The following is a 27,023-nucleotide window of genomic DNA, read 5'->3' on the forward strand; positions in this document are numbered from 1 at the left end:
AAACACACATAGGTACACACACATAGGTAAACACACATAGGTACACACACATAGGTAAACACACATAGGTAAACACACATAGGTACACACACATAGGTACACACACATAGGTACACACACATAGGTACACACACATAGGTAAACACACATAGGTAAACACACATAGGTAAACACACATAGGTAAACACACATAGGTAAACACACATAGGTAAACACACATAGGTACACACACATAGGTAAACACACATAGGTAAACACACATAGGTACACACACATAGGTACACACACATAGGTAAACACACATAGGTACACACACATAGGTAAACACACATAGGTAAACACACATAGGTACACACACATAGGTAAACACACATATGTACACACACATAGGTAAACACACATAGGTAAACACACATAGGTACACACACATATGTACACACACATAGGTAAACACACATATGTACACACACATAGGTACACACACATAGGTACACACACATAGGTAAACACACATAGGTAAACACACATAGGTACACACACATAGGTACACACACATAGGTACACACACATATGTACACACACATAGGTAAACACACATAGGTAAACACACATATGTACACACACATAGGTAAACACACATATGTACACACACATAGGTAAACACACATAGGTAAACACACATAGGTACACACACATAGGTACACACACATAGGTAAACACACATATGTACACACACATAGGTAAACACACATATGTACACACACATAGGTAAACACACATAGGTACACACACATAGGTACACACACATAGGTAAACACACATAGGTACACACACATAGGTAAACACACATATGTACACACACATAGGTAAACACACATAGGTAAACACACATAGGTAAACACACATAGGTACACACACATAGGTAAACACACATAGGTAAACACACATAGGTACACACACATAGGTACACACACATAGGTACACACACATAGGTAAACACACATAGGTAAACACACATAGGTAAACACACATAGGTACACACACATAGGTACACACACATAGGTAAACACACATATGTACACACACATAGGTAAACACACATAGGTACACACACATAGGTACACACACATAGGTACACACACATAGGTACACACACATAGGTAAACACACATATGTACACACACATAGGTACACACACATAGGTAAACACACATATGTACACACACATAGGTACACACACATAGGTACACACACATAGGTACACACACATAGGTACACACACATAGGTACACACACATAGGTAAACACACATAGGTAAACACACATAGGTACACACACATAGGTAAACACACATAGGTACACACACATAGGTACACACACATAGGTACACACACATAGGTAAACACACATAGGTAAACACACATAGGTAAACACACATAGGTACACACACATAGGTACACACACATAGGTAAACACACATAGGTAAACACACATAGGTAAACACACATAGGTACACACACATAGGTACACACACATAGGTACACACACATAGGTACACACACATAGGTACACACACATAGGTACACACACATAGGTAAACACACATAGGTAAACACACATAGGTAAACACACATAGGTACACACACATAGGTAAACACACATAGGTAAACACACATAGGTACACACACATAGGTAAACACACATAGGTAAACACACATAGGTACACACACATAGGTACACACACATAGGTACACACACATAGGTAAACACACATAGGTACACACACATAGGTACACACACATAGGTACACACACATAGGTACACACACATAGGTACACACACATATGTACACACACATAGGTAAACACACATAGGTAAACACACATAGGTACACACACATAGGTAAACACACATAGGTACACACACATAGGTACACACACATAGGTACACACACATAGGTAAACACACATAGGTACACACACATAGGTACACACACATAGGTAAACACACATAGGTAAACACACATAGGTAAACACACATAGGTACACACACATAGGTACACACACATAGGTACACACACATAGGTACACACACATAGGTACACACACATAGGTAAACACACATAGGTAAACACACATAGGTACACACACATAGGTACACACACATAGGTACACACACATAGGTAAACACACATAGGTACACACACATAGGTACACACACATAGGTACACACACATAGGTACACACACATAGGTACACACACATATGTACACACACATAGGTAAACACACATAGGTAAACACACATAGGTACACACACATAGGTACACACACATAGGTACACACACATAGGTACACACACATAGGTAAACACACATAGGTACACACACATAGGTACACACACATAGGTACACACACATAGGTAAACACACATAGGTACACACACATAGGTACACACACATAGGTACACACACATAGGTAAACACACATAGGTACACACACATAGGTACACACACATAGGTACACACACATAGGTACACACACATAGGTACACACACATAGGTACACACACATAGGTAAACACACATAGGTACACACACATAGGTACACACACATAGGTACACACACATAGGTAAACACACATAGGTACACACACATAGGTACACACACATAGGTACACACACATAGGTAAACACACATAGGTACACACACATAGGTAAACACACATAGGTAAACACACATAGGTACACACACATAGGTACACACACATAGGTACACACACATAGGTACACACACATAGGTACACACACATAGGTAAACACACATAGGTAAACACACATAGGTAAACACACATAGGTAAACACACATAGGTACACACACATAGGTACACACACATAGGTACACACACATAGGTACACACACATAGGTAAACACACATATGTACACACAGATACACATAGGTACACACATACACAAAGTTACACACAGACACACACATGTACACACAGGCACACATAGTTACACACATACACACATAGGTACACACACACACACAGCTACACAAAGATAAAGATCCCCCATTTAGCCTTAACAGACTGTAGCTAAACACACACAGCTGCACACACGGGTACACAGACTCACACACAGATATACACAACAACTGCTTTTCACCACAAATAGTGATGACGTCACCAAATCGCTTTTTCTAGGATAGGTACACTTCATTATGTTAACATTGTTTGCAAAAAGGGGACGATGTGTTTTCAGCTGCTACGTGTGATCTCATTTGAGAAATTTTCAGCTTTGGGATGTTTAGCCAATGCGAGTTACATGGTCTGTGTTCTTCACTTTGAGGCTGCAAGAAGTGTGGAAGGCTTACTGCTGACAGGAGCTCATGGGACAGACCCAGGTACCATGGGTTAACTGACTGTGATGTCTGGCAGATGCACCATCTGCGCTGCCCACTGTGCCTGCTCACTGCGTTTTACCTGCAGGTTCTTGTGAGCATCGCTCCTCCGCCTACCGCTGTTGTTGGTGGGTGGCTGCCTCCAACTGCCCAGGAGCCGCAAAAGTGCACCTAGCCTGGCACTGCCCAGTAGCTAGCTTCTGTCACGAGCCTCTCTCCACATAGGTCGCTGTTGACACTGCTGGTATCGGGTCATTGGCTAGTCCAAGCAGAAACACAAACACAGGAAAATGTTTCCATTCCCAGCACACCACATCCAGAAGACCTCCTCTCCCGATGGCAGCGACCGCTCGTCACGTGCCACCTCCCCCAGTCTCCTGCAGCTGGGCCACTGCCCTCCCCTCTCAAATTAAAATCTAATTACGTCTCATCTCATTCCCGGCGACTTGTTTACTTATTCAGCACTGATTGATTTTCTGTTCCGTCAGCGCTTATGGCCGAGTGCCACTGCCAATCAAGAACGGCGGCTCCGTTCAATCCCCGCTCGAGGTGACGGGGGGGGGGGTAATAAATGAGTACAATTTTACGAACCCTGTTGTCGCGAGGAGACACACCGCCACCACCACCACAGGAGTGCGGTATTCCCACCGCCGGCTCGCAGATTAAATGTTGCACTCACTCGGGAGACCGCTCGGATTCTCACTTTTGGCTTTGAATGATCGATGCGGTCATGGTGTGCGCTCGCTCGCTCGCACCCTCATTTATCCATCCCTCGCTCACCCATCCCTCGCTCACCCCCCCACTCACCCATCCCTCGCTCACCCCCCCCCCGCTCACCCCCTCGTTCACCCATCCCTCGCTCACCCATCCCTCGCTCGCCCCCTCGCTCACCCATCCCTCGCTCACCCATCCCCCGCTCACCCATCCCTCGCTCACCCACCCCTCGCTCACCCATCCCTCGCTCACCCATCCCTCGCTCACCCATCCCTCGCTCACCCCCTCGCTCGCCCCCTCGCTCACCCATCCCTCGCTCACCCATCCCTCGCAGTGGTCCTTCACAGGGTCGCTAGACGCACATTCCCTCTCAGCTGCCCACAGGAAAAGCGCTCTTGTTGTCCTTCCCCGCACCTCCGATTAGCACGGTTGGCTACGTACTGTGCAAAATAAGTTCAACATGCACTCTTCACTTCCCCACAACGTGGTACTTTTGTTTTTGAGCCTGGAGGGACGATGTGCTGAGCCAACCCCCAACCAAGCGTTGAACTCTCTGGGAGCCGCTCGCTCTCCCGAGCACGGAGCTGCCACGCCGACGTCCGCGTGGTCACCGCGCTGGAGCCGAGATGCGGTAGATCTCCGGCTTTATTGACCAAAAACCAGATACCGACGTGAGCGAGCTGGCAGCCCTGGAGGAGGAGGAGGAGGAGGGGGCCGGGGGGCAGGAGGAGGAGAGCTGGGTTTAACGACAAACTCGGTTGTCATTGTTAAACGAGCACAAATAACAAAAGCTGGCCGGCGTGTTCAGTCCACTCCATTCCGGACTCCTCTCTCCTGCGTGACGATTTGCTCCGGAGGGAAAGCAGCGACGCGAAGGTGGAATGAGGGCTGCGCCATGGCCCCCACGCCTCCCCATGCCCGCAGAGGGGGGGAGGAAGTTGCCACGGGCAGGCTTTGTGGCGCCGTTCGGAGCGTGGATGGCGATGACAAACCAAGCGGCGGTGGCGGAGCCCCCCCCCCCTCCGCAGCCTGACGCTCGTGGCTCGGCCGAGCGTGGTCGGACTGAGCCAAATAGTTGAGCACGCGGGTGGGGGGGGGGTCTTCACGATTTCACGTCTACGCCGGTGGCGAGCTGAGTGACGCCTAACTCGGACGTTTCCGCAGGGCCTCCTTTTGATCAAAGCCTTGACGGTGAATTTGCAAACGAGCGGTGTATTTCGTCAGAGGTTCTCGTTTGGATAGGCTGGCTCTTGTCGCCGTCGTCATCATCATCATCGTCTTCATCGTCGGGCATGATCAATCCGCTGCTTGATGACCGCGCCCTTGAGCCGTCGCCGCCATCTCTCACCGACCGGCGATTCCCGCAGCCCTTGGCTAGAGGATTGATGAACGGCCGTCATGAGCGAGCGAGCGAGAGGGCGTTCATCAAGCGGCCGTGGTCACGCTGGAGCGATGTCCTCCTGCTGCTGCTGCTGCTGCTGCTGTTCACGAGCGTGAGGTTGAGCGATCACTAACCCTGCCCTCCACCTCCTCACTCATCCCTCTCATCTTTCTCCTCGTGTCTTCCTCTGTCTCTCCACTCTGCCAGTTGTTTAACCGCGTCTCGTCGCCCCTCTCTCCGTCTCGGAGGCGGAGGAGCGAAGTTGGCGCGCAGTTTAATTAATTCATTATTTGTTTATTTCCTCGTGTAACCTCCGGACGCTCCGCAGCTACGGCAGCTTCCCGTTCGGGGATCGTTGCTGCTCGCCTCTGCAATCTGAATCGTGCAGCAGGAGGGAGGGGGGCGACTTGCATGAGGACGGCTGCTGGCAGCCGCGCGGCGGCGGCGGCCCCACGGCGGACGGGGCCCGCGTCCTCATTAGCCGCGGAGCGCAGGGCCAGTCGTTATTTTGATTTTTTAGCGAACGGCCATTTGTTGCCCCGGCGACGCGTGCCTCTGGTGCCGTTTTGTCGCCGTTATCGACGTGGACGCGGAGCGGCCTCGGAGCGACGCGCGCCCCTCGTTTGGCGCGGTTGGCCACGTACGGCGCGACGGAAGTCCGACGCGCGACAATGGCCAGCTCCGTCTCTGTGCGCGCGACGCGCCTTGCCGCGTTCATAATGGCCGGCCACGATCTCGTGAACCCAGAGATCGCCGCTCTCCGCCGTTGCCGCTCTCCACCGTTGCGGAGTCTCCCGCCGTCGTCCTGCTTGCAGCGTCATCAGGAACTGAATTGGGCACGTGGAACGGAACGTCGGACATCGTTCCAAACGACGCACGGCACGACCCGCAAACACATCGGGAGAGTCGCTAACACTTTTGGGGCATGACCCAACCCAGGCAGGTTCTTAATGGCCGACCCTCTGTGGTGTGTGCTCACCGTCACACGTTACATGCGCGAGCGTATGGTCACGGTGAGACTCCCCGGTTAGTTTGTTTGCCTGCTTCACTTTGGGTCTGCGGTGGGAGACTGAAGATTTCATAGAATGTGGCTGAGCAACTCGGGGTTGCCATCATCATCATCATTGACATCACAACTATATTGTCATCATCATCACCATCGACATCCTTGACGTGTCATTATTGTCATAGTCATCATTCTTGTCATCGCTGTGATCAACAGCACCATCGTTGATATCCACTCGTCATTGTCGTTATTATCGTGAGTTTAGAATGTACAACACGTGCCCCCCTCACCCTCTCCCTTCACCACATCCCGTCATCACATACTTGCACAGCCACACAGCCACACACCTGCACACTCGCACAGCCACACACTTGCACAGCCACACAGCCACACACCTGCACACTCGCACAGCCACACACCTGCACAGCCACACAGCCACACACCTGCACAGCCACACACCTGCACAGCCACACAGCCACACACCTGCACAGCCACACACCTGCACAGCCACACAGCCACACAGCCACACACCTGCACACTCGCACAGCCGCACCAACTGTGCCCCCACGCTGTCATCACGTTGCATTTTTCTACTGGTCCGATGGAATCTTGGCGCGGGTGGCACCACGTTGGGGTGGGGGGGGGCTGGGTGGGTGGGGCTGGGTGGGTGGGGATGTGTGGGGGGCTGGGTGGGTGGGGGGCTGGGTGGGGCTGGGTGGGGCTGGGTGGGTGGGTGGGGGTGTGTGGAGGGGCTAGGTGGGTGGGGGTGTGTGGAGGGGCTGGGTGGGTGGGGATGTGTGGGGGGCTGGGTGGGTGGGGGTGTGTGTGGGGCTGGGTGGGTGGGTGGGGGTGTGTGGAGGGGCTGGGTGGGTGGGGGTGTGTGGGGGGGCTGGGTGGGTGGGGGTGTGTGGGGGGTGAGTGGGTGGGGGTGTGTGGGGGGCTGGGTGGGGCTGGGTGGGTGGGTGGGGGTGTGTGGGGGGGCTGGGTGGGGCTGGGTGGGTGGGTGGGGGTGTGTGGGGGGGCTGGGTGAGTGGGGGTGTGTGGAGGGGCTGAGTGGGTGGGGGTGTGTGGGGTAACGGCAGCCCAAGAGCCACGGCTAATGTCCTGGTCTGTGCCCTCCCCCCTGACCACCCCCCACCCCCCACCCCCACCCCCCACCCACCCACCCCCTCTTCTCCCCCCCTTCCACCTCCCCAAGTCCCAGCTGCCCACTGCTACAAAACTTTTGTGCTGAGCTCGGGAAAGTGATGCAGAGCGGGGAGCACTAACGCGGAGCGGAGAGTGGGGAGCGTGGAGCCGGGAGCGGTGTCGGTGCGGTTATGCAGGCAAACACTGCAGCATGGGCAAGGCGTGGTTGTGCACTGCTTGCTGCTGCTGCTTGGAATCCCGGCGGTCTTAATCTGGGGCAGCTCACGCCGACCTTCCCTCAACCGTGGATGGCTGGGGGGGTGGGGGGGGTTGGCTGAACCCAGCTGCTGAAAGCTCAGCTCCCCCTTCTAGAGTGTTACCGTCACGTCAAAACACGTGGGGATGGTATTGAACACGCGTAGCGGTTGTCCTTCGGCCTTCGCTCACGTGACACCCTGGTGGAGGGTGCCATCTGTTGCTGGCCGCTTGACAGCTTCGGCCTTTGAGCATGCGCCAGGCGGGTTGATGACGTCTCTGGGTCACGTGGGCCACGGCGGTGAGTCGGGCGCGGCTCGCGGGTTGCGGGTCGCGGGTCGCGGGTCGCGCCCGCCGACGAAATCCTAACGCTCGCGCCTCCTCCCGCGGGCGCAGGCCGCTTCGCGTTCGTCCCGCTGGCCGGGAAGCCCGAGGGCTCGCGAGGGCGCCTCGCCGTGCCGCCGCTGCGCGAGAACGACACGCACTGCGTCGACTTCAGCTTCCACCTGTCGGCGGGCGGCGCCTCCTCCTCCTCGTCCTCCTCGCCCGCGGCGCTCGCGCCGGCGCTGAACGTGTATGCCCGCGTAAACGGGCGCGCGCTGGCGGGCCCCGTGTGGAACTCGAGCCAGGCGACGGGCCGCGGCTGGGTGCGTGCCGAGATCGCCGTCAGCACCTTCTGGCCCAACAGCTACCAGGTGAGCGGCGCGCAGAGAGGGATGGAAGCATCACATTGGTATGCTGCTCCCCACCTAGAGATCAAAAAATAACTTTATTGATTGACTGGAGACGCAGATCCAGCATTCTGGACCTCTGTGTATCTTTTCCGACGCACAATGGCACTACTCGGCTGAAATTAAAAGTAACGCGTTAATTATGAATGAGCGGCAACCTCGTTAAGCACACACGAACGCACGCACGTGCGCGCAAAGACAAATATCCCCCGTATAGCCTTGACGGACTCTTGGGGCAAGTGCTGTCAGCGAGCACCTATGAAGACCGGTAGGTGAGTGGTCAATGCCATGACCGGCCGTCTTTGTCTCCCCAGTGCTAATGGTGCACAACACAGCGGTGCACAACACAGCGGTGCACAATACAGCAGGTACTCATTTGAGGCTGAATCCGAGTTGGGGGAGGCTCATTATCGTCACCGGTGTTGGCCCTGAACGGGAATTAAATTCGGGTAACCGGCTTCGTAGCGCAGCATGCTAACGCTACACGACCGCTCCCCATATGCACACACACACACATGTGCGCACACGCACACACACGTGGGAATACTCTGAATAATCTTCAGCATAACCAAGGCTTTGAAGCCAAAGTCTTCAGATTTCCAACAGGACAGTGAGTGGAGTGAGTAGTCGTGTTTGTTGCATCCGTTATTTAACCCAGTGGTGAAATAGACCCAGAGAGATGCGTGTGGTGGCTCCCGCGCCTTGCAGCGGAAGTCCCTGGGTTCGATTTCCCATCCGGGGACGCCTTTCTGTGCGGAGTTCACGTGTTCTCGCCCTATTCGCTATGGGTTCTCTCCGGGTTTTGCGAGTTTCCCCTCGGCCACTGGCAGACCAGTGCCCATCGCCGAGCCAGGCGCCGGTCACCTGGTGGCTGCACAGGGACAGCTGCCGATAGGGGCTCCACGCTACGAGACGTTCCCTTACGCGGTGGAGCGTAGCCTCCCGTGACCCCCAATTGTGACCTCCCATGACCCCACTCGTGACCTCCCATGACCTCCGCCCGTGACCTCCGCCCGTGACCTCCGCCCGTGACCTCCGCCCGTGACCTCCGCCCTTGACCTCCGTCTCGTTGCAGGTGGTGTTTGAGGCGGTGGCGGGGAGCAGTGGCGCCGGCTTCGTTGCCGTGGACGACGTGCAGGTGCTCAGCTACCCCTGCAGTGAGTCTCCACTCCTCCTCTGCTGCTCCCACTGTCTGGATGCCCCTTCCCTCAGCCATCCGTGCGGCCGACTCCCTGCCCCCTATTCAAGTCCAGGCTCAAGTCCCTTCCTTTTCCCCATTTGCCTGCAACTGACTGCCCCTCTCTCTCCATTCCCATCGAGTCGGAGAGCCATAGGTGAGACTAGAGCTGATGGTGTGGGTGAGTGTACAGTTGATCTGTGTTTGCATCTGCGCGTGTGTCTGCGTGTGTCTGCATGTGTGTGTCTACGTGTATGTCTGCGTGTGTGTGTGTCTTTGTGTGTGTGTGGCCTCAATGTGCACATAGCCTGGCACAAGCGTCGTGGTGATGTCACCGCCACTTAGTGGCGAATGGCGGTTGTTGTTGTGTGTGTGTGTGTCCACCTGTACGCATCGATTCTGAATGCTCATGCACGCACGCAAACGCGCCCGCAGTTTTGACGACACCTGGGCTCGTCTATCCGTGAATTCAAAATTATCTCCGATTTTTCGCCACTCGCAAAAACGTTTCGCACTTAGGAGATAATTGCGCGAGGCGTCAGCTGCTGCGTCGGCGGCAGCGGCGTTCGGATTGAGCGCTCGCTCCGCGCTCGCTCGGCTCTGAGCGAGCGCAGAACCAGCTCCGTCTGTCACGCTCGCTTCTCCATCGGCACTCGGCGCTAACGAGCGGGAGAAAGTGACGCGGGATTTAGCCGAGAAATATTTAACGATGGCCCCCACCAATAAACACCCCCCCCCCCCCATAAAAACAAACTCGATGCGCGCACAAATTAATGGAGCATCGCCCACCCATGACGGCGGCGGCGGCGCTCCTCACCGACGCTCGCTCGCTCGCTCGTGTGCAGCGCTGCCACGGTGACTACGACGGTGACGCGGTGCGGGGAGCCGCTCTTCCACCACCCCCCACCCCTTGCTCAGCTGCGACGTCGTGTCTCTGTGTGCAGTGCGTCTCTGTGTGTATGTGTGTGTAGTGTGTGTCTCTGTGTGCAGTGCGTCTCTGTGTGTATGTGTGTGTAGTGTGTGTCTCTGTGTGCAGTGCGTCTCTGTGTGTATGTGTGTGTAGTGTGTGTCTCTGTGTGCAGTGCGTCTCTGTGTGTATGTGTGTGTAGTGTGTGTCTCTGTGTGCAGTGCGTCTCTGTGTGTATGTGTGTGTAGTGTGTGTCTCTGTGTGCAGTGCGTCTCTGTGTGTATGTGTGTGTAGTGTGTGTCTCTGTGTGCAGTGCGTCTATGTGTGTATGTGTGTGTAGTGTGTGTCTCTGTGTGTATGTGTGTGTCGTGTGTGGCTATGGAGACAAAGGCGGCCAGGCGTGGTCCTGGCCACCCACCCCCTCCTGTGCCATGCCGGCCTTCATCGGTGCTCATGAACAGCAGTTGCCTCAACAGTTTGTTAAGGGCTACGAGCGGATCTTTGTTTCTCTGTGTGTAAAGTGTGTGCCTGTGTGCGTAGTGTGTGTGTGTAGTGTGTGTAGTGTGTGTCCGTATCTGTGTGTAGTATGTGTGTCTGTATCTGTGTGTAGTGTGTGTCTGTGTGCATAGTGTGTGTGTCTATATCTGTGTGTAAAGTGTGTGTCTGTGTGGGTAGTGCGTTTCTTTGTGTATTGTGTGTATGTGTTTGTAGTGTGTGTGTGTCTGTGTGTAGTGTGTGTGTCTGTATCTGTGTGTCGTGTGTGTCTGTATCTGTGTGTTGTGTGTGTCTGTGTGCCTAGTGCTTTTTTTCTGTATTGTGTGTATGTGTTTGTAGTGTGTGTGTGTCTGTATCTGTGTGTAAAGTGTGTGTGTATGGGTGTAGTGTGTGTGTGTGTAATCTCTCCGTATAGTGCGCGTCCCTCTGTGTACATTACTAGGCGCTCGCTAGCAGCACTTGCCCCAAAAGCATGTGTGGGCTACACAGGGAACCTTTGTCTGTGTGCATGTTTGCACCGGTCTTCACTCGCAGCCACAAACTGCGATCTTGGAACTGGGATTTTCCAAGAACACGATTCCATGACACAATCACCCAGTGAATGTCATAACTTATATTTCTTGTTCCCCCTTTTGGTTCCTTCCCATCCCTCTCGCTCGCTCTCTCTGCCCCTCTCGCTAGCTCGGACAGCTGGTTTCATTTCGTGTAATTAATTCAAATTGCGTGGACCTTCGCCAGCGGTCCGAGCCAGCGCCTCGCTGAGACGCAAGCCGTGTTCCTCTCCAACGCCGAGACGCAAGCCGTGTTCCTCTCCAACGTTGTGTGGAGGTTGTGGCCGCTGACCGGTGGGGGTGGTGGTGGTGATTGTGCCGCTGCGTGGTAGTGGTGGTGGTTGTGTTGCTGTGTGGTAGTGGTGGTGATTGTGCCGCTGCGTGGTAGTGGTGGTGATTGTGCCGCTGCGTGGTAGTGGTGGTGGTTGTGTTGCTGCGTGGTAGTGGTGGTGGTTGTGTTGCTGCGTGGTAGTGGTGGTGATTGTGCCGCTGCGTGGTAGTGGTGGTGATTGTGCCGCTGCGTGGTAGTGGTGGTGGTTGTGTTGCTGCGTGGTAGTGGTGGTGGTTGTGTTGCTGTGTGGTGGTGGTGATGGTGGTGGCAAGAGGTGCCAAGGTAACGTTGGGTGAGGAATTCCCACAATGAGAATAATTATTATAATCATTATGCAGATTACAATAACGTTGATGATTACAGCGATGATGTGACAATAATAAAAATTATGGTTATTATAATGACCCTGATGACAACGATGATGGCTCTTCCATAGGACACAGAAGGCCGGGTGAAGGCCTTGCCATAGGACAGAGAAGGCCGGGCGATGGCCTTGCCATAGGACAGAGAAGGCCGTGAGAAGGCCCCGAGACTTCTGCCTTCTCCCGTTAAATCGGCATCGCCGCTCTACCCTGACCCCCGGGGCGGCGTGATGGACAGATATTGCAGGCTCCACGCCGGTGATTTACGCCGTGGTAAAAAAAAAACTTCAATTTTTGTCAGAAAATCCGTGCGTCTCTCAAAGGGAGGTGATGGAGGGCGGCACGGAAGCCATTTCGCTTTGTTCCCCGAGTCAGGACTCCCCGGGTGTGGGCGCAGCAATAAAACAAAAATAAATTCACGCGGATCGCGCTTTAAAAGCAAATGGCTCGGCACCGTGACTAGAATCATTGCTGCCTGCCCGCCCGCCGGTTTTTTTTATAGCGAATGTGCCAAAACCTTGCGGCTGCCCACACCCTGCTGTGTTCACGAAGAAAACGAAACCAAAAATCGAAAAGTGTGCGTAAAGACGCGGGCGGGGATGAGCACGTTGGCCCTACGTGGCAAGACAAAACAAAGGAAGACGCGGATCGGAGAGAGGGTGGGTGGGCAAGATGGAGACGTCATGTTGACCGTTACGGAAGGCTGGGGCAGGACACGGGCTCGACTTGAACGGTTGGTGGCCGGTGGTCGAGACTAAAGAAAGCATCCTTGAGGACGCCACCGCAGAGACGGAGCGACTGAGTTGCCAGGTGGATCGTTACAACGCAGGACCTTGAACCATGGCGACGGCTTGAGGGAGGCCCTCATCTGATGATGATCACAAATCCCTAACTCTTGCCTCCCCCCCCCCTACTCTCGCACATACAGACAAGGCCCCCCACTTCCTGCGGTTGGGGAACGTGGAGGTGAATGCGGGGCAGAACGCGACGTTCCAGTGCATCGCGACGGGCCGGAACTCGGGCCCCACACGCCTCGCGCTGCAGGTGAGAGCTCCACTCCCCTCCCTCTCGTCGCCGTTGGCTCGCTCGCACGGAAAAGCCGCCCCCTGCCTCGGGACTCGTTCTCAGGTGGCGCGTGGGAGGTGCGGTGGGGCACGTGGGAGCTGCGCTGGGTGCAGGTGTGGAGGATTCACGTTCTTGAGTGCACCACTTCCCCTGGGCTGTGGGGGCGTTTTTGTTTCCATCATTTAATTTAATTTAGTTTCTTTAATACATATACTTATATACAAACGTTATTTTGAATGTTTCTCTATACCACCTCTCAACTACCCCGTCACTGTGCCACGCTACACGGAACTTTTACGACTTTGTATAAACAGTCAAATCGTGCTTGTTTAGGGTAAAGGCTGATGAGGGGAGAGGGGGTGCCAGATGAAATTAAACCACGAATCGCGCCTTGGCGAAGATTTGCCTGACCGTAGCAGCGTGCTCGGGATTCACGCGATCTCCTTTTGTTTTATAATCCCCTCCATGCACCGCGTCCGCGTTCCCATGGGCGCCGGGCCGTGGACCCGCGACGAGTGAGGAGCGGCCCGGAGTCAGACTGCAGTGCGAGCACGCAGGCGCTCGCTTCGTTCGCGAGCTCATTTCATTGGCACCCCGGATCGTCCGCGCAGAAGCGGCGGTTAAATTGTATTGTACCATATTGTATTGTACCGTATTGTATTGTGCCCTATTGTATTGTGCCCTATTGTATTGTACCCTATTGTATTGTACCCTATTGTATTGTACCGTATTGTATTGTACCCTATTGTATTGTACCCTATTGTATTGTACCGTATTGTATTGTACCCTATTGTATTGTGCCCTATTGTATTGTACCCTATTGTATTGTACCCTATTGTATTGTACCGTATTGTATTGTACCCTATTGTATTGTACCCTATTGTATTGTACCGTATTGTATTGTACCCTATTGTATTGTACCCTATTGTATTGTACCCTATTGTATTGTGCGGCTCTCTGCCGCGTGTTGCTGTTCGGTGAGATGTCCAACGTTTTTCTCTGCCTGCCGGAAGGGGGCTTCTTCACGAACTGAACACCGAACAGAAGCTCAGTTGAGTTCCTGTAGAAGCTCCCAGAATGTGGAGTGAAACGTCAGACATCACGCCCAACGACGCGAGCACAACCCAAACCGGGGGGGTGTGGGGGAGGGAGCTCACTACATTTGCCTCCAAACTGAATTCCCGTCGAATGTGCGTGGTTTTCCCTGCTTTGTTATTTCCCGAGGCGGCTGTCTGAAGCGGCTTCGCTGCGATGACTCCCCTCTTTCTCATCCCCCTTCAGGGCCGCTTCGAGCGAAGCCGCCCGGGCAGACCGCCGCGGCGTAAACTCGCGGCGCGATCCTGCGTAACGCCGCCTTGATTTCCTTAATTGGGTTTGGAGTTTGTTGTGATTGATTTCCTCGGGCCCTCCCCGTCGGGCGGAGAGAGAGATAATCTAATGCCGGCGGAGGCCGTGTCTCCCGGCGAGCGGCGAAAATGAGATTACGCGGACGGCGCCGCCGCCACGGAGACGTGCGGGAGAAGTGCGGGAGACGCGGAGAGCTCGATCGAGTTCGAGACGAGAACAGCGTCGTCATCGTCAGTGGCAGCAGTGTCATCATCATCATCACCATCACGAGTGCCGTCATCAGCATCATTAGCAGTGGTATTATATCACTGTCATCAATTTAATAATCAGCATTGCCATTCTCATAGTGTTATTGTCGTCAGTAGTGCAGTGGTATTATCAGCGTCTTGATTATCAGCAGCAGCAGCAGCATCATAAGTCCGCGGCAGCTCTGGCAGAAAGAATGTGCGCCGCATCATCTCACACCGATCACAGGGTCTCATCGTCGTCATCAGCCACGATCATTCCGCTGCTGGACGAAGGCCTCCCAACGGTGTCGCCTTCAATCGCGGTTCCGCACAGCAACGATCCGGCCAGCACCTTCAGCCGATTTCGTGTCTCCATCTCTCGGCTGCCGCTCCGCGTTTAGTCTCGACCACGGGGCGTCGTCCCTCCTCGCCGTGGCGAATCCCGGCCCAAGCCAGGCCTGGCTCTGTCACAGCCCTGCCTCTGACTGTGCAAGTCGTCACGCGCTGCAGTGACAATGGAGTCGACGCTGTAACTTCAGGTGCAAATGCTGCTGCTGTAATTTTAATTGGCGGTGGCCGCTTGGGTGAGGCCCTTCATCCGACAGTGGATTGATCGTAGCTGACGATAATCATTTGTAACCGTAACCGCCGATGGCATGCGTGTCCCAAGCCCAGCTAACGTCCCTTGATTGTTTCCCGAGAGAATCCCACGCACGGCAATTAGATCTCGCGCGAGATGGCCACACAGCGCCGATCACCCGTCTCCCGGGCGAGGAAAGCGAACGCGTCCAGACGGCGGCGTCGAGAAGCGGGAAGCGAGGAGCGAGCGAGGTCGAGCGGCACCTGCCAATTAATGGCCGTGGATGAAAGGCGGAATTCCCGGAAAGGGAGATGCGATCGACAGAGACGCCGGGCCCCACTCAAAGCCACTAATTGCTAATTGCGTGATCGACCCACTTAAAGGACACTTGCGCCTCACAAGTTTATTTTGAATGCCACTCGCAATCAATAATCTACACCCCCCCCCCTTCCCAAATTACGAAAAACAAACAAAAGGAAACTGGTGAAGGGGCGCCGAGGGGATGGCCAGGAGTGGGGACTGCCCAGCGCACCGCCGTGTCCTGTCGCGGACTGTCAGTGCTGCCGAGTCGAGGCACGTGGGACCTGCCGCGTGTGCCCTGTGGCCACGCCAGCACTCGTCGTGATTGAGTGGCATTATGAACGAACATCATGATGACGAGGATGATGATGATGACGAGTGCCACCTTGCTGCGCGAGAAGGCAGTCTAATTATGGTAGGGTAAACAGTTGACCCTTTGTGTTTGTGTTTAAGGGGATTCTAAAAGCGTCGTACTGGAGCAGTACAACACCGTTATGTGTGTTACTGCAATTCATGTGTGTGTGTGTTACCACGACTCGTGTGTGTGTGTTACTGCGAATCGTGTGTGTGTCTCTTCAGCACGAGTGTTTTTGTGCCATGAGAGTGAATGCGGCTTTGATTGCGCTCTCCGTGTGAAGTCGAGGTTAAACTCAAAAACCTCGGCCACTTTCGTTTGGGAAACGAAAGTGTTAACCGCCGCCCGAGTCTGCGTCCCTGCGTCACGCTCCTCCACATCATACAACACGAAATCCCTCTCCGCACAACTGTTCTCTTTCTCTCGCTCGCTCGCTTGCTCGCCCACCCGCTCGCTCGTACACTCACCCACTTCCTCTCTCTCACACGCTCGCTCACACGCTCGCCCACTCGATCCCGGTGCGCAATGGCGCGGCCGTCAATCGCGGCGTTTTTCCGAGCGCGCTCGTAATCCGCCCCACGTCAGAGTTCCATTTCCGACGTGGACTGAAGATGCGAGTGGGGCCTGGAGTCAGACGCTGGGAGTAGAGTTGGAGAGCGTCGATCGCGGTCGATGGAAGCGCTCCACGGCGTCGCGTGCGTTGGCCACGGTGTGTTATTGCCGCCGCAACGCCACTTTGCAGCTGCGCCGTGGAGCGAAGGAGGAAGGAGAGTTGTGCGTTGCGCACCGCGGGCGCTCTGACGCTCGCCAGCGCGTGGTGGTGCACGGCACCCCGTGCACAACCACGCGCTGGCGAGCGTCAGAGCGCCCACGGTGCACGGCACCCCGTGCACAACCACGCGCTCGCCAGCGCGTGGTTGTGCACGGGGTGCCGTGCACGGGGTGCCGTGCACGGGGTGCCGTGCACAACCACGCGCTCGCCAGCGCGTGGTTGTGCACGGGGTGCCATGCACCAGGGGCCGTGCAGGGCTCACTCCTCCACGCCGCTCGGGGCGGGATGGCGGAGTTCAGCGAGCAGTAGCTCTGGCGAGGAGGGTGTCAAAAACCCTTAAAGCCATTTGGCCAAATTACACGAGACCACGTAACCCCCCACTCCCTGCTGTGAGAGAGAGAGATAATGCTCTCAGACGAAGTTGGAAAGTCCGCTGCTCGCGAGTGACATTTTACGATATCACGCTCTTTCGGTTGAATGGAAGATCGCTGCTGGGAGGTCATTCATTCTCCTCTGGAATTCCCTCCTGCCCCCCCCCCCAGACACGCTTGCTGTCTGCTCCCTGCTTCTGTAAAACATCTGTTAGACGCAATCGCATTTAAACATCACTTTATAAATCCACATTCTATTGGAATTTTCATACTCACAGAGACCCATAGACTTACACAGAGACCGATGCCAGACTGCCTCTCTCTACAAAACAGCTGTGCCCACCGATTCTATGGGTCGATTGGATTTGCACGCAATAGTCATGCACATTCACATTGTTTTATTTCATCGCCTGTGCTCTCGCCTGGCCGAGTTTACATTATTCTCTTTCATTAACCAGGATTCCTAATCTTGTCCCAAGGCCAGAAGGCAGCCTGGCCGTGTGGCTACATGATAAGAGCCGATTGCCCTGTGGGTTTTGTGGGTGCAATCTTGGCGGGCGGTGGGCAGTGGGCATGGTGCTCTGCGGGCACCTGCCCAGGGGTCTGCGTTGGCACCCTCAATTTTAGTTTGTGGCCCACTTTTGTGGCCGCGTTTGGGAAAGTCCGCTGGGTGACTCCTCATCCGCTGGGTGATTCTGCGTCCGCTGGAGGAGTGAGCACCAGCAGCACCGGCACCAAACCTATTCCCATCACGACAACCACCACCGATATCCACCTCTTTCGTCAACATCATCATCACCACCACCACCACCATCACAACGACCATGCACGTTGCCACCGCTGCCACCACCACCATCACCAACACCATCACCACCACCACAAGCACGCACAAGGCCCAGCTTGGTAATGCGTAGGGCAGCGACGGTGGCACTTGCATCGGACCTGGTCTCGTCTGGCCGCTGTGATGAGTTATTCATGTTCTGAGGCCCCACCATTTGCCCCGGTCTGGGCGAGGGGGGGGGCATGCACAGCCCCCCTCCACCCCTCCAGCCCTTGACCCCCTCCTCCCTGTCTACATCACTTGGAATGTTTCCTTCTCCCCGGCATATTTTTTTTTAATCAAAATGAAACCGGGTGCACTGGAGCACGTTCACAGGACCGTCCCCACAGCTCCCTCGACATAAAAACGGGCATTGAAGATTAAAGATTCAAAGTGACGCTGAGAGCGCTTTAAGAAGCTTCCCCTGCAGGAGACGCAGTGTCCGTGCCGCCGTGAGCAAGGACGGACACGGCAGCCCCCGGCGAGCCGCCTCTTCTCCATCGCCAGCACCCACTCTGCCCACGACACCGCGCTCTGCCATCGCTCTTCAGCATCAAACTCCGACATCACACTCCGACATCACACTCCGACACCGCTCTTCAGCACCATCCGACACATGGCGCCACGTCCCCACCAGTTGGGTAGTGGCCTTCCACATCAAGACTCCAATAGAGACCCCATAGAGACCCACAGATTCCCATAGAGACCCACAGACTCCCATCGAGACCCACAAACTCGCGTAGAGACCCACAAACTCGCCATTAACACATCGACGATGGTGCGAGATAAGCCGCTTGTCACGATGGGCTGCCACGTGCTCGTAAGACTCACGTGGGTGTGTGTGGCCTTCACTGGTGCTCGCTAACACCACTTACCCCGAAAGTCTGTTGAGACTGTTCGGCGGATCGCGGCCTTTGTGAGTGTGTGGAGTGGTAGTTGTGTGTGTGTGTGGAGGGGTAGTTGTGTGTGTGTGGAGCGGTAGTTGTGTGTGTGTGTGTGGAGTGGTAGTTGTATGTGTGTGGAGGGGTAGTTGTGTGTGTGTGGAGTGGTAGTTGTGTGTGTGTGGAGGGGTAGTTGTGTGTGTGTGGAGTGGTAGTTGTGTGTGTGTGTGGAGGGGTAGTTGTGTGTGTGTGGAGGGGTAGTTGTGTGTGTGTGTGTGGAGTGGTAGTTGTATGTGTGTGGAGGGGTAGTTGTGTGTGTGTGGAGCGGTAGTTGTGTGTGTGGAGGGGTAGTTGTGTGTGTGTGGAGCGGTAGTTGTGTGTGTGTGGAGGGGTAGTTGTGTGTGTGTGGAGTGGTAGTTGTGTGTGTGTGGAGGGGTAGTTGTGTGTGTGTGGAGCGGTAGTTGTGTGTGTGTGGAGCGGTAGTTGTGTGTGTGTGGAGGGGTAGTTGTGTGTGTGTGGAGTGGTAGTTGTGTGTGTGTGGAGCGGTAGTTGTGTGTGTGTGGAGGGGTAGTTGTGTGTGTGTGGAGGGGTAGTTGTGTGTGTGTGGAGGGGTAGTTGTGAGTGTGTGGAGGGGTAGTTGTGTGTGTGTGGAGTGGTAGTTGTGTGTGTGTGTGGAGTGGTAGTTGTGTGTGTGTGTGGAGGGGTAGTTGTGTGTGTGTGGAGGGGTAGTTGTGAGTGTGTGGAGGGGTAGTTGTGTGTGTGTGGAGGGGTAGTTGTATGTGTGTGGAGTGGTAGTTGTGTGTGTGTGTGGAGGGGTAGTTGTGTGTGTGTGGAGGGGTAGTTGTATGTGTGTGGAGGGGTAGTTGTGTGTGTGTGTGGAGGGGTAGTTGTGTGTGTGTGGAGCGGTAGTTGTGTGTGTGTGGAGTGGTAGTTGTGTGTGTGTGGAGGGGTAGTTGTGTGTGTGTGGAGCGGTAGTTGTGTGTGTGTGGAGTGGTAGTTGTGTGTGTGTGGAGAGGTAGTTGTGTGTGTGTGGAGCGGTAGTTGTGTGTGTGTGTGTGTGGAGGGGTAGTTGTGTGTGTGTGGAGGGGTAGTTGTGTGTGTGTGGAGGGGTAGTTGTGTGTGTGTGTGGAGGGGTAGTTGTGTGTGTGTGGAGTGGTAGTTGTGAGTGTGTGGAGGGGTAGTTGTGTGTGTGTGGAGGGGTAGTTGTGTGTGTGTGGAGTGGTAGTTGTGTGTGTGTGGAGGGGTAGTTGTGTGTGTGTGGAGGGGTAGTTGTATGTGTGTGGAGGGGTAGTTGTGTGTGTGTGGAGTGGTAGTTGTGTGTGTGTGGAGGGGTAGTTGTGTGTGTGTGGAGTGGTAGTTGTGTGTGTGTGGAGCGGTAGTTGTGTGTGTGTGGAGGGGTAGTTGTGTGTGTGTGGAGGGGTAGTTGTGTGTGTGTGGAGTGGTAGTTGTGTGTGTGTGGAGCGGTAGTTGTGTGTGTGTGGAGGGGTAGTTGTGTGTGTGTGGAGGGGTAGTTGTGAGTGTGTGGAGGGGTAGTTGTGTGTGTGTGGAGTGGTAGTTGTGTGTGTGTGTGGAGGGGTAGTTGTGTGTGTGTGGAGGGGTAGTTGTGAGTGTGTGGAGGGGTAGTTGTGTGTGTGTGGAGGGGTAGTTGTATGTGTGTGGAGTGGTAGTTGTGTGTGTGTGTGGAGGGGTAGTTGTGTGTGTGTGGAGGGGTAGTTGTATGTGTGTGGAGGGGTAGTTGTGTGTGTGTGGAGGGGTAGTTGTGTGTGTGTGGAGCGGTAGTTGTGTGTGTGTGGAGTGGTAGTTGTGTGTGTGTGGAGGGGTAGTTGTGTGTGTGTGGAGCTGTAGTTGTGTGTGTGTGGAGGGGTAGTTGTGTGTGTGTGGAGCGGTAGTTGTGTGTGTGTGGAGTGGTAGTTGTGTGTGTGTGGAGGGGTAGTTGTGTGTGTGTGGAGGGGTAGTTGTGTGTGTGTGGAGGGGTAGTTGTGTGTGTGTGGAGGGGTAGTTGTGTGTGTGTGGAGGGGTAGTTGTGTGTGTGTGGAGTGGTAGTTGTGTGTGTGTGGAGGGGTAGTTGTATGTGTGTGGAGCGGTAGTTGTGTGTGTGTGGAGTGGTAGTTGTGTGTGTGTGGAGCGGTAGTTGTGTGTGTGTGGAGGGGTAGTTGTGTGTGTGTGGAGGGGTAGTTGTGTGTGTGTGGAGGGGTAGTTGTGTGTGTGTGGAGTGGTAGTTGTGTGTGTGTGGAGCGGTAGTTGTGTGTGTGTGGAGGGGTAGTTGTGTGTGTGTGGAGGGGTAGTTGTGTGTGTGTGGAGGGGTAGTTGTGTGTGTGTGGTGGGGGTAGTGTGTGTGGTGGTGGGGTGTTGTGTGTGTGTGGAGTGGTAGTTGTGTGTGTGTGGAGTGGTAGTTGTGAGTGTGTGGAGTGGTAGTTGTGAGTGTGTGTGTGTGGGGTGGTAGTTGTGGGTGTGTGGAGGGGTAGTGTGAGTGTGTGTGTGTGGAGTGGTAGTTGTGTGTGTGTGTGGAGTGTAGTTGTGTGTGTGTGTGGAGCGGTAGTTGTATGTGTGTGGAGTGGTAGTTGTGAGTGTGTGTGTGTGGAGTGGTAGTTGTGTGTGTGTGGAGCTGTAGTTGTGTGTGTGTGGGAGGGGTAGTTGTGTGTGTGTGTGGAGTGGTAGTTGTGTGTGTGTGGAGCTGTAGTTGTGAGTGTGTGGAGGGGTAGTTGTGTGTGTGTGGAGCTGTAGTTGTGTGTGTGTGGAGTGGTAGTTGTGTGTGTGTGGAGGGGTAGTTGTGTGTGTGTGGAGCTGTAGTTGTGAGTGTGTGGAGTGGTAGTTGTGTGTGTGTGGAGTGGTAGTTGTGTGTGTGTGGAGCTGTAGTTGTGTGTGTGTGGAGGGGTAGTTGTGTGTGTGTGGAGCTGTAGTTGTGTGTGTGTGGAGCGGTAGTTGTGTGTGTGTGTGGAGTGGTAGTTGTGTGTGTGTGGAGCTGTAGTTGTGTGTGTGTGGAGCTGTAGTTGTGAGTGTGTGGAGTGGTAGTTGTGTGTGTGTGGAGCGGTAGTGCAGTGCTGAGCGTGATGCGCTACAAACCCGGCGACCCGAGTTCGATTCCCGCTCACAGCACCAACACCAGTGACGATTATCTGAACCAGTCCTGGGCCTCCCCTTAGTAGATTCAGCCTCAAATGAGTACCCGGTGCGGTGCACAAACATCGTCGCAAAGAAGACAAAGGCGGCCGGGCGTGGTGCTGGCCCACCCGCCTCCTCATACGCAGTGTCGGCCTCGTAGGTGCTGCTCGTTAACAGCACTTGCCCCAAAAGTCAGTCAAGGTTATAGGGGGGATCTGTGTCTTTGTTTGCGTGGGAGGGTGTGTTTAAAGGCATCCATGCAGAGGAGAGTCGAGTCACTTAGTGCTCTGCGCTGCGTATCCAGCCGCCTGGGTTTGATTAATCTCCACAGCCAACATCAGTGGCGAATAATATCTGAACCGCTTCTGAGCCTATCCTAGATCGACTCGGCTTCATTGGGTGCCTAGTGTGGTCTGTAATCATAAGCAATGGGGAGACAAAGGCGGTGTTGTTTCTGGCCACACCACCCCCTGGGTACACCTTGCTGCCCTTAATAGGCGCTTACGGGTAGAGCATCACCAGCGGTGTGTGCGGATGGCTACGTGGGGTCTCTGTGTGTGGGGGAACACGGGTGCAGGGGTTAACGCGCAGACCTGAGACGTTGGAGCGTGACGCTCACACCTGAGACGATGGTGTGGGAGGGTGCGTGTGTGCGACGTGCAGACTGGTCGTACAGAGCAACTAGTACGTCGCTGCGCTCCGAAACCCGGCGACCCGAGTGTGTCGCCCTGCGAGCGCCGTGTCACCCTGTGAGTGCGTCGTAGCTGTGCCATGCACAGCTCTTCGCTGTGTGTTTGGGCTATACCTCGCCTTGTTTGGCATGATGTTCGACGTTTTAGTCTGGCCCCCAAACAAACTAAAATAAAATAAATCGATCCCTCCCTTCTTCCACCTTCTCTCACTGTCCCTTACCGGTCTCACCCCGACCTTCCACGTCACCCCCCTGAACCCATGCTCCCCACCCTGCCTCCCCCCCAACTCCCGTCCCGCAGCGCAGTAACGGCGAGGACGTTCCCATGACGAGCACCAAGATGGTGAACCACCGCCGCTTCTCCGCCTCCTTCGACATCCGCCGCGCACGCAAGCGCGACGCCGACAAGTACCGCTGCGTGGTGCGCTCTCCCGACGGATCCGGGGTCTCCAACTTCGCCGAACTCTTCGTCAAAGGTGCGGCGCCGTTGGGGGGGGGGGGGCGGGGGCCAGGGGTGGGGGGGTTGGGGTTGGAGGGGAACTTGCGGAGCGGATGATCGGAGATGGAGCGACGAGAGAGATCGGCTCTCGGTGGAATGTTGCATCGTGAAGCTGGCAGGGGGTGGCGGCTTTGGGGGCCATCGGACGGATCGCCGGTGACGAAGTCCGTTCGCGGAGCGACGTCGTACGACCGGACGATGCACGGGTTTTGGTATCCAGGAGACCGGCAGGAGAGAGGAGCCGGCAGGAGGACCGGGTAGTGCTGGGGGTGGAAATTGATCGGTGGGTGTGGAGATTGGTAGGTGCAGTTCGCGTAGTTTTGCGTGGACAGCTCGTTGTGCGATTTGTCTGAAGAGATGCAAGGGATTAGTGTCTAGCGGTCGGTGGGGAGACGGCGGCTGGCTGCACCGTGGCGCCCGTGGCACGCACCAAGCGCACACCCGCGCGCCTGGTGGCACCGGGTAAATACGAGGAAGCTGGCGCACGCGGGCGGGCGGGGGGGGTCTGCGTTGAGTCGCGCCCATCTGCCAACGCCCCCTATCCTCCCCCGGCAGCCTCCTGCTCCCGCTCGGCGCTGGCATTTCAGGAGGGAGCCAATTACAGGCGGCTTTCATGAAATAATTACGGCTGGCATCTGACATTTGGAAAGTAAAGATGCCACATGCCTGCGCCGTTGTAAAAAAAAATAGTTGTTGCTGTTTTTGTGTTTACTTTCTAACGTTTAAATGTGTTCACAAAAAAATATATTTATATTTCTTGTCCTTGTATTCTCAGCGCAACTTTTGAATGAGATTAAGAGGCAATTTCGCGAATGTCCTTTCAACTCGGCGTGTTTGTTTCTCACAATCAAGTACATTGCAACTGGTAAACAGCGTTGTAGACGTGACTCATCGCGCTCCAATGCCAGGCACACTACACCATACCGACCGGTCACACCACACGAGCCATACCATGCATCACACACCAGGCACACCACACTGCACGTCTCGCACCCATCGCGTGTTCGCTGATGACAGGGACACAGAGACGGTTGATGTTGTTTATGTTACACGCGCGTGCGTGAGTGCGTATTCTTGTGTGGGGAGTAGTTTTCCTGAAAGTGGCACGTGGTCCATAACCACGGCCAATCCTGCGATTGTGAGGGAGAGAATGGCGATGGCCTCGGGAGAGGACTTCATCCGGCAGCGGATAGATCCTGACAGTCGGGGGGTAGTGGCGGTTTGGGGGGGTTGTGGAGGGGGGGGGGCTCTGGTCCGCATTGTGGCCACCGCCACCACAGTTGCTGCCAGCGGCCATTACCGTTATCATTAGTGGAGCGGCACGAGTTGACAAAACCACTCGCTTGGGATCGCTGCGGAGAGCCCCGGAGCAGATGTCCTGTCCCACCATCCCCGTCTCACGGCCTCGTCCCACAATCCCCATCCCGCGGCCTTATCCCTGTCCCACGGCCTCGTCCCTGTCCCACGATCCCCGTCCCACGGCCCCGTCCCACAGCCTCGTCCCACAGCCCCATCCCGCGGCCCTGTCCCACGGCCCTGTCCCACTGCCCCATCCCGCAGCCTTATCCCTGTCCCACGGCCCCGTCCCGCTTCGTCGCAGGGCTGCTGTGGCATCTGAGGGCGCGCGAGCGAGGGACGGAGATGCCCCATTGGCTCTAATCACCGTGGCAGCGGGGCCACCGGCTGTCTCGTGCCAGCGCGCGATCGTGATAGTTGGTGGTAGCGATCGGAGGGCAATGTCGGCCCATTGTACCAAACAACGCAAGGCGCGACCCGGATCAAATCAGTGGGATCACATCGACATCAGTGGGATCACATTAGTGGGATCGGATGGGATGGGGGAGCTTGAGCTACGGACCTGCCCTGCGGCAGAGATGATAAAGATGTTTGCGTGGGAGAAACAGTCGCTTGAAGGGGTTAACGAATCGGCAATGCAAGGGAGCACACATTTTTTCGCGGAATAGAAAATCAGCGAATTAGATTTTGTGGCGGCGGCAGCGGCAGCGGCAGCCAGATTAATGAGCACCTGCTAAGCCCTGATTCTGCTCGGTTCCAGGAACGCAACTAACGGCCTCCTGGCTTATCGTCACCGCGTCGGTGCTTTTACCCGCAAAGCGCGGCGCGAGCGTTGGAGCGGAGCGCCAGGAGAGAGAGAGAGAATGGATTGTGTGGCGGCGTTGACGGTGGACGACGGGTCTCGGTCGAGACTAACGACGGAGCGACAGCCAAAGCAGGGAATCTCTCTGAGTGGGCACCCCCCCCCCCCCCCCGGCGGTTGTGTCGATGAAATCGACCCTTCGTAGATGACTTCATCCAGCAGTATCTCTCCTGTGGATGGAATGCGTTAAAAAGGAATTGGCCGTGTATCCCAATGCAGGACACTGCCGATAATGGCCAAATGTAATTGCCTTAATCTCACCACGTGGAAAATTATACAAATTACATTCACAGAACCACGTGCATTTACCATCACTGTTGTATGTATATATGTTGAAATTATTTCACACCGTACATAGCCAACCATGCTAGGTACGCTTGGCGTTGAGAGGTAAAGGCACAGCCCTGCAATTTCTCGCTCATGCCCCAACCGCCAGAAGGGCCTCCACTCGAGGGCGCTCTGGAGAGCAGGGCAAGGGGTACTGTCGGCCTTCTCTTTCACACGACTCGGAAGAACATGTGGGAGTTGCCTACCCACACGCGATCTGCCGATTGACTGAATGCAGCGATCCCATTGGATACTGCTCTGTGGAGAGGGGCGTTGGGTGACGGGGGATTCAAGATGCGTTCCCCGTTCCTTTGAACCAGCGCTGACCATCGCAGCCCGGCAGCAGCAGCAGCAGGCCCTCTGTAAAACACCGTGAACTCGAGGTTAATCTTTGTTCTCTCCGCTGTGTTCCCCACGCGTGCGGGCTCTGCCTTGCTACTCTGATTTCTCCACGCACTCTGTCCTGGGCCATCATCTCCACGTCCACTCCACGGGGGAGGGGATGGGGGGGCGGATTTTAGAAACCTGCTGCACCATTATTTGAACCGCCGTGCCGGGAGACGAAATCGAACCGGCGACCCCTGGATTGCCAGTGCGGCGCACGCTGATAGCCGTTACGCCACAGCAGCAGCAGCAGCCCTGCTCTTTGTTGTTGTTCTTCTTATTATCATGAAAATAAAAAATACAATCTGGGGAAACAGAGGCGGAGGCGGTGGAGGCACTTGGGAAACGAGGCGCTCTGCCGGGTGCGGCGATGCTCTCTGCGTGCAGCCGCCGCTCGCTCGCCGCGCCACTGTGATTTATTGGAAAGCGTTTTTTGCGTTCATTAGGCGGCTGCTATTGACCCGCGCAGTACGCAGCGCGGGCTCCCTGACTCGCACGCACGCACGGTGCCCCCGCCAGCAAACAACAACAACGGATCTCCTGTTATCAGTCATTGCTCAATGTACACAGAGTGAGAGCGTGTGTAGGGGTGTGTAGGGGCGTGGTGCTGTCCACCTACCCCCTCGTGCGCTGTGCCGGCCTTCGTAGGTGCTGCTCGCTAACAGCACTTGCCCCAACAGTCCGTTGAGGCTAAACGGGGGA

At 55.1% G+C, this 27,023-nt stretch overlaps 1 protein-coding gene across 9 annotated transcripts in view; it reads left to right on the forward strand.

Moving 5' to 3' along the window:
• Positions 1-27,023, forward strand: part of LOC144935909 (receptor-type tyrosine-protein phosphatase kappa-like) — a 151,094-nt gene that overhangs the window by 37,156 nt on the left and 86,915 nt on the right. For all 9 annotated transcript variants that reach the window (XM_078862774.1, XM_078862776.1, XM_078862780.1 and 6 more), the window contains exons 3-6: positions 8,285-8,583; positions 9,695-9,776; positions 13,371-13,486; positions 23,255-23,429. In XM_078862774.1, coding sequence (XP_078718900.1) covers positions 8,285-8,583; positions 9,695-9,776; positions 13,371-13,486; positions 23,255-23,429 — 672 coding nt within the window. The remainder of the gene's footprint in view (positions 1-8,284; positions 8,584-9,694; positions 9,777-13,370; positions 13,487-23,254; positions 23,430-27,023) is intronic.

This window comes from Lampetra fluviatilis, chromosome 14, assembly GCF_964198595.1.
Source record: "Lampetra fluviatilis chromosome 14, kcLamFluv1.1, whole genome shotgun sequence".
In the NCBI taxonomy this organism is placed as follows: Eukaryota; Metazoa; Chordata; class Hyperoartia; order Petromyzontiformes; family Petromyzontidae; genus Lampetra; species Lampetra fluviatilis.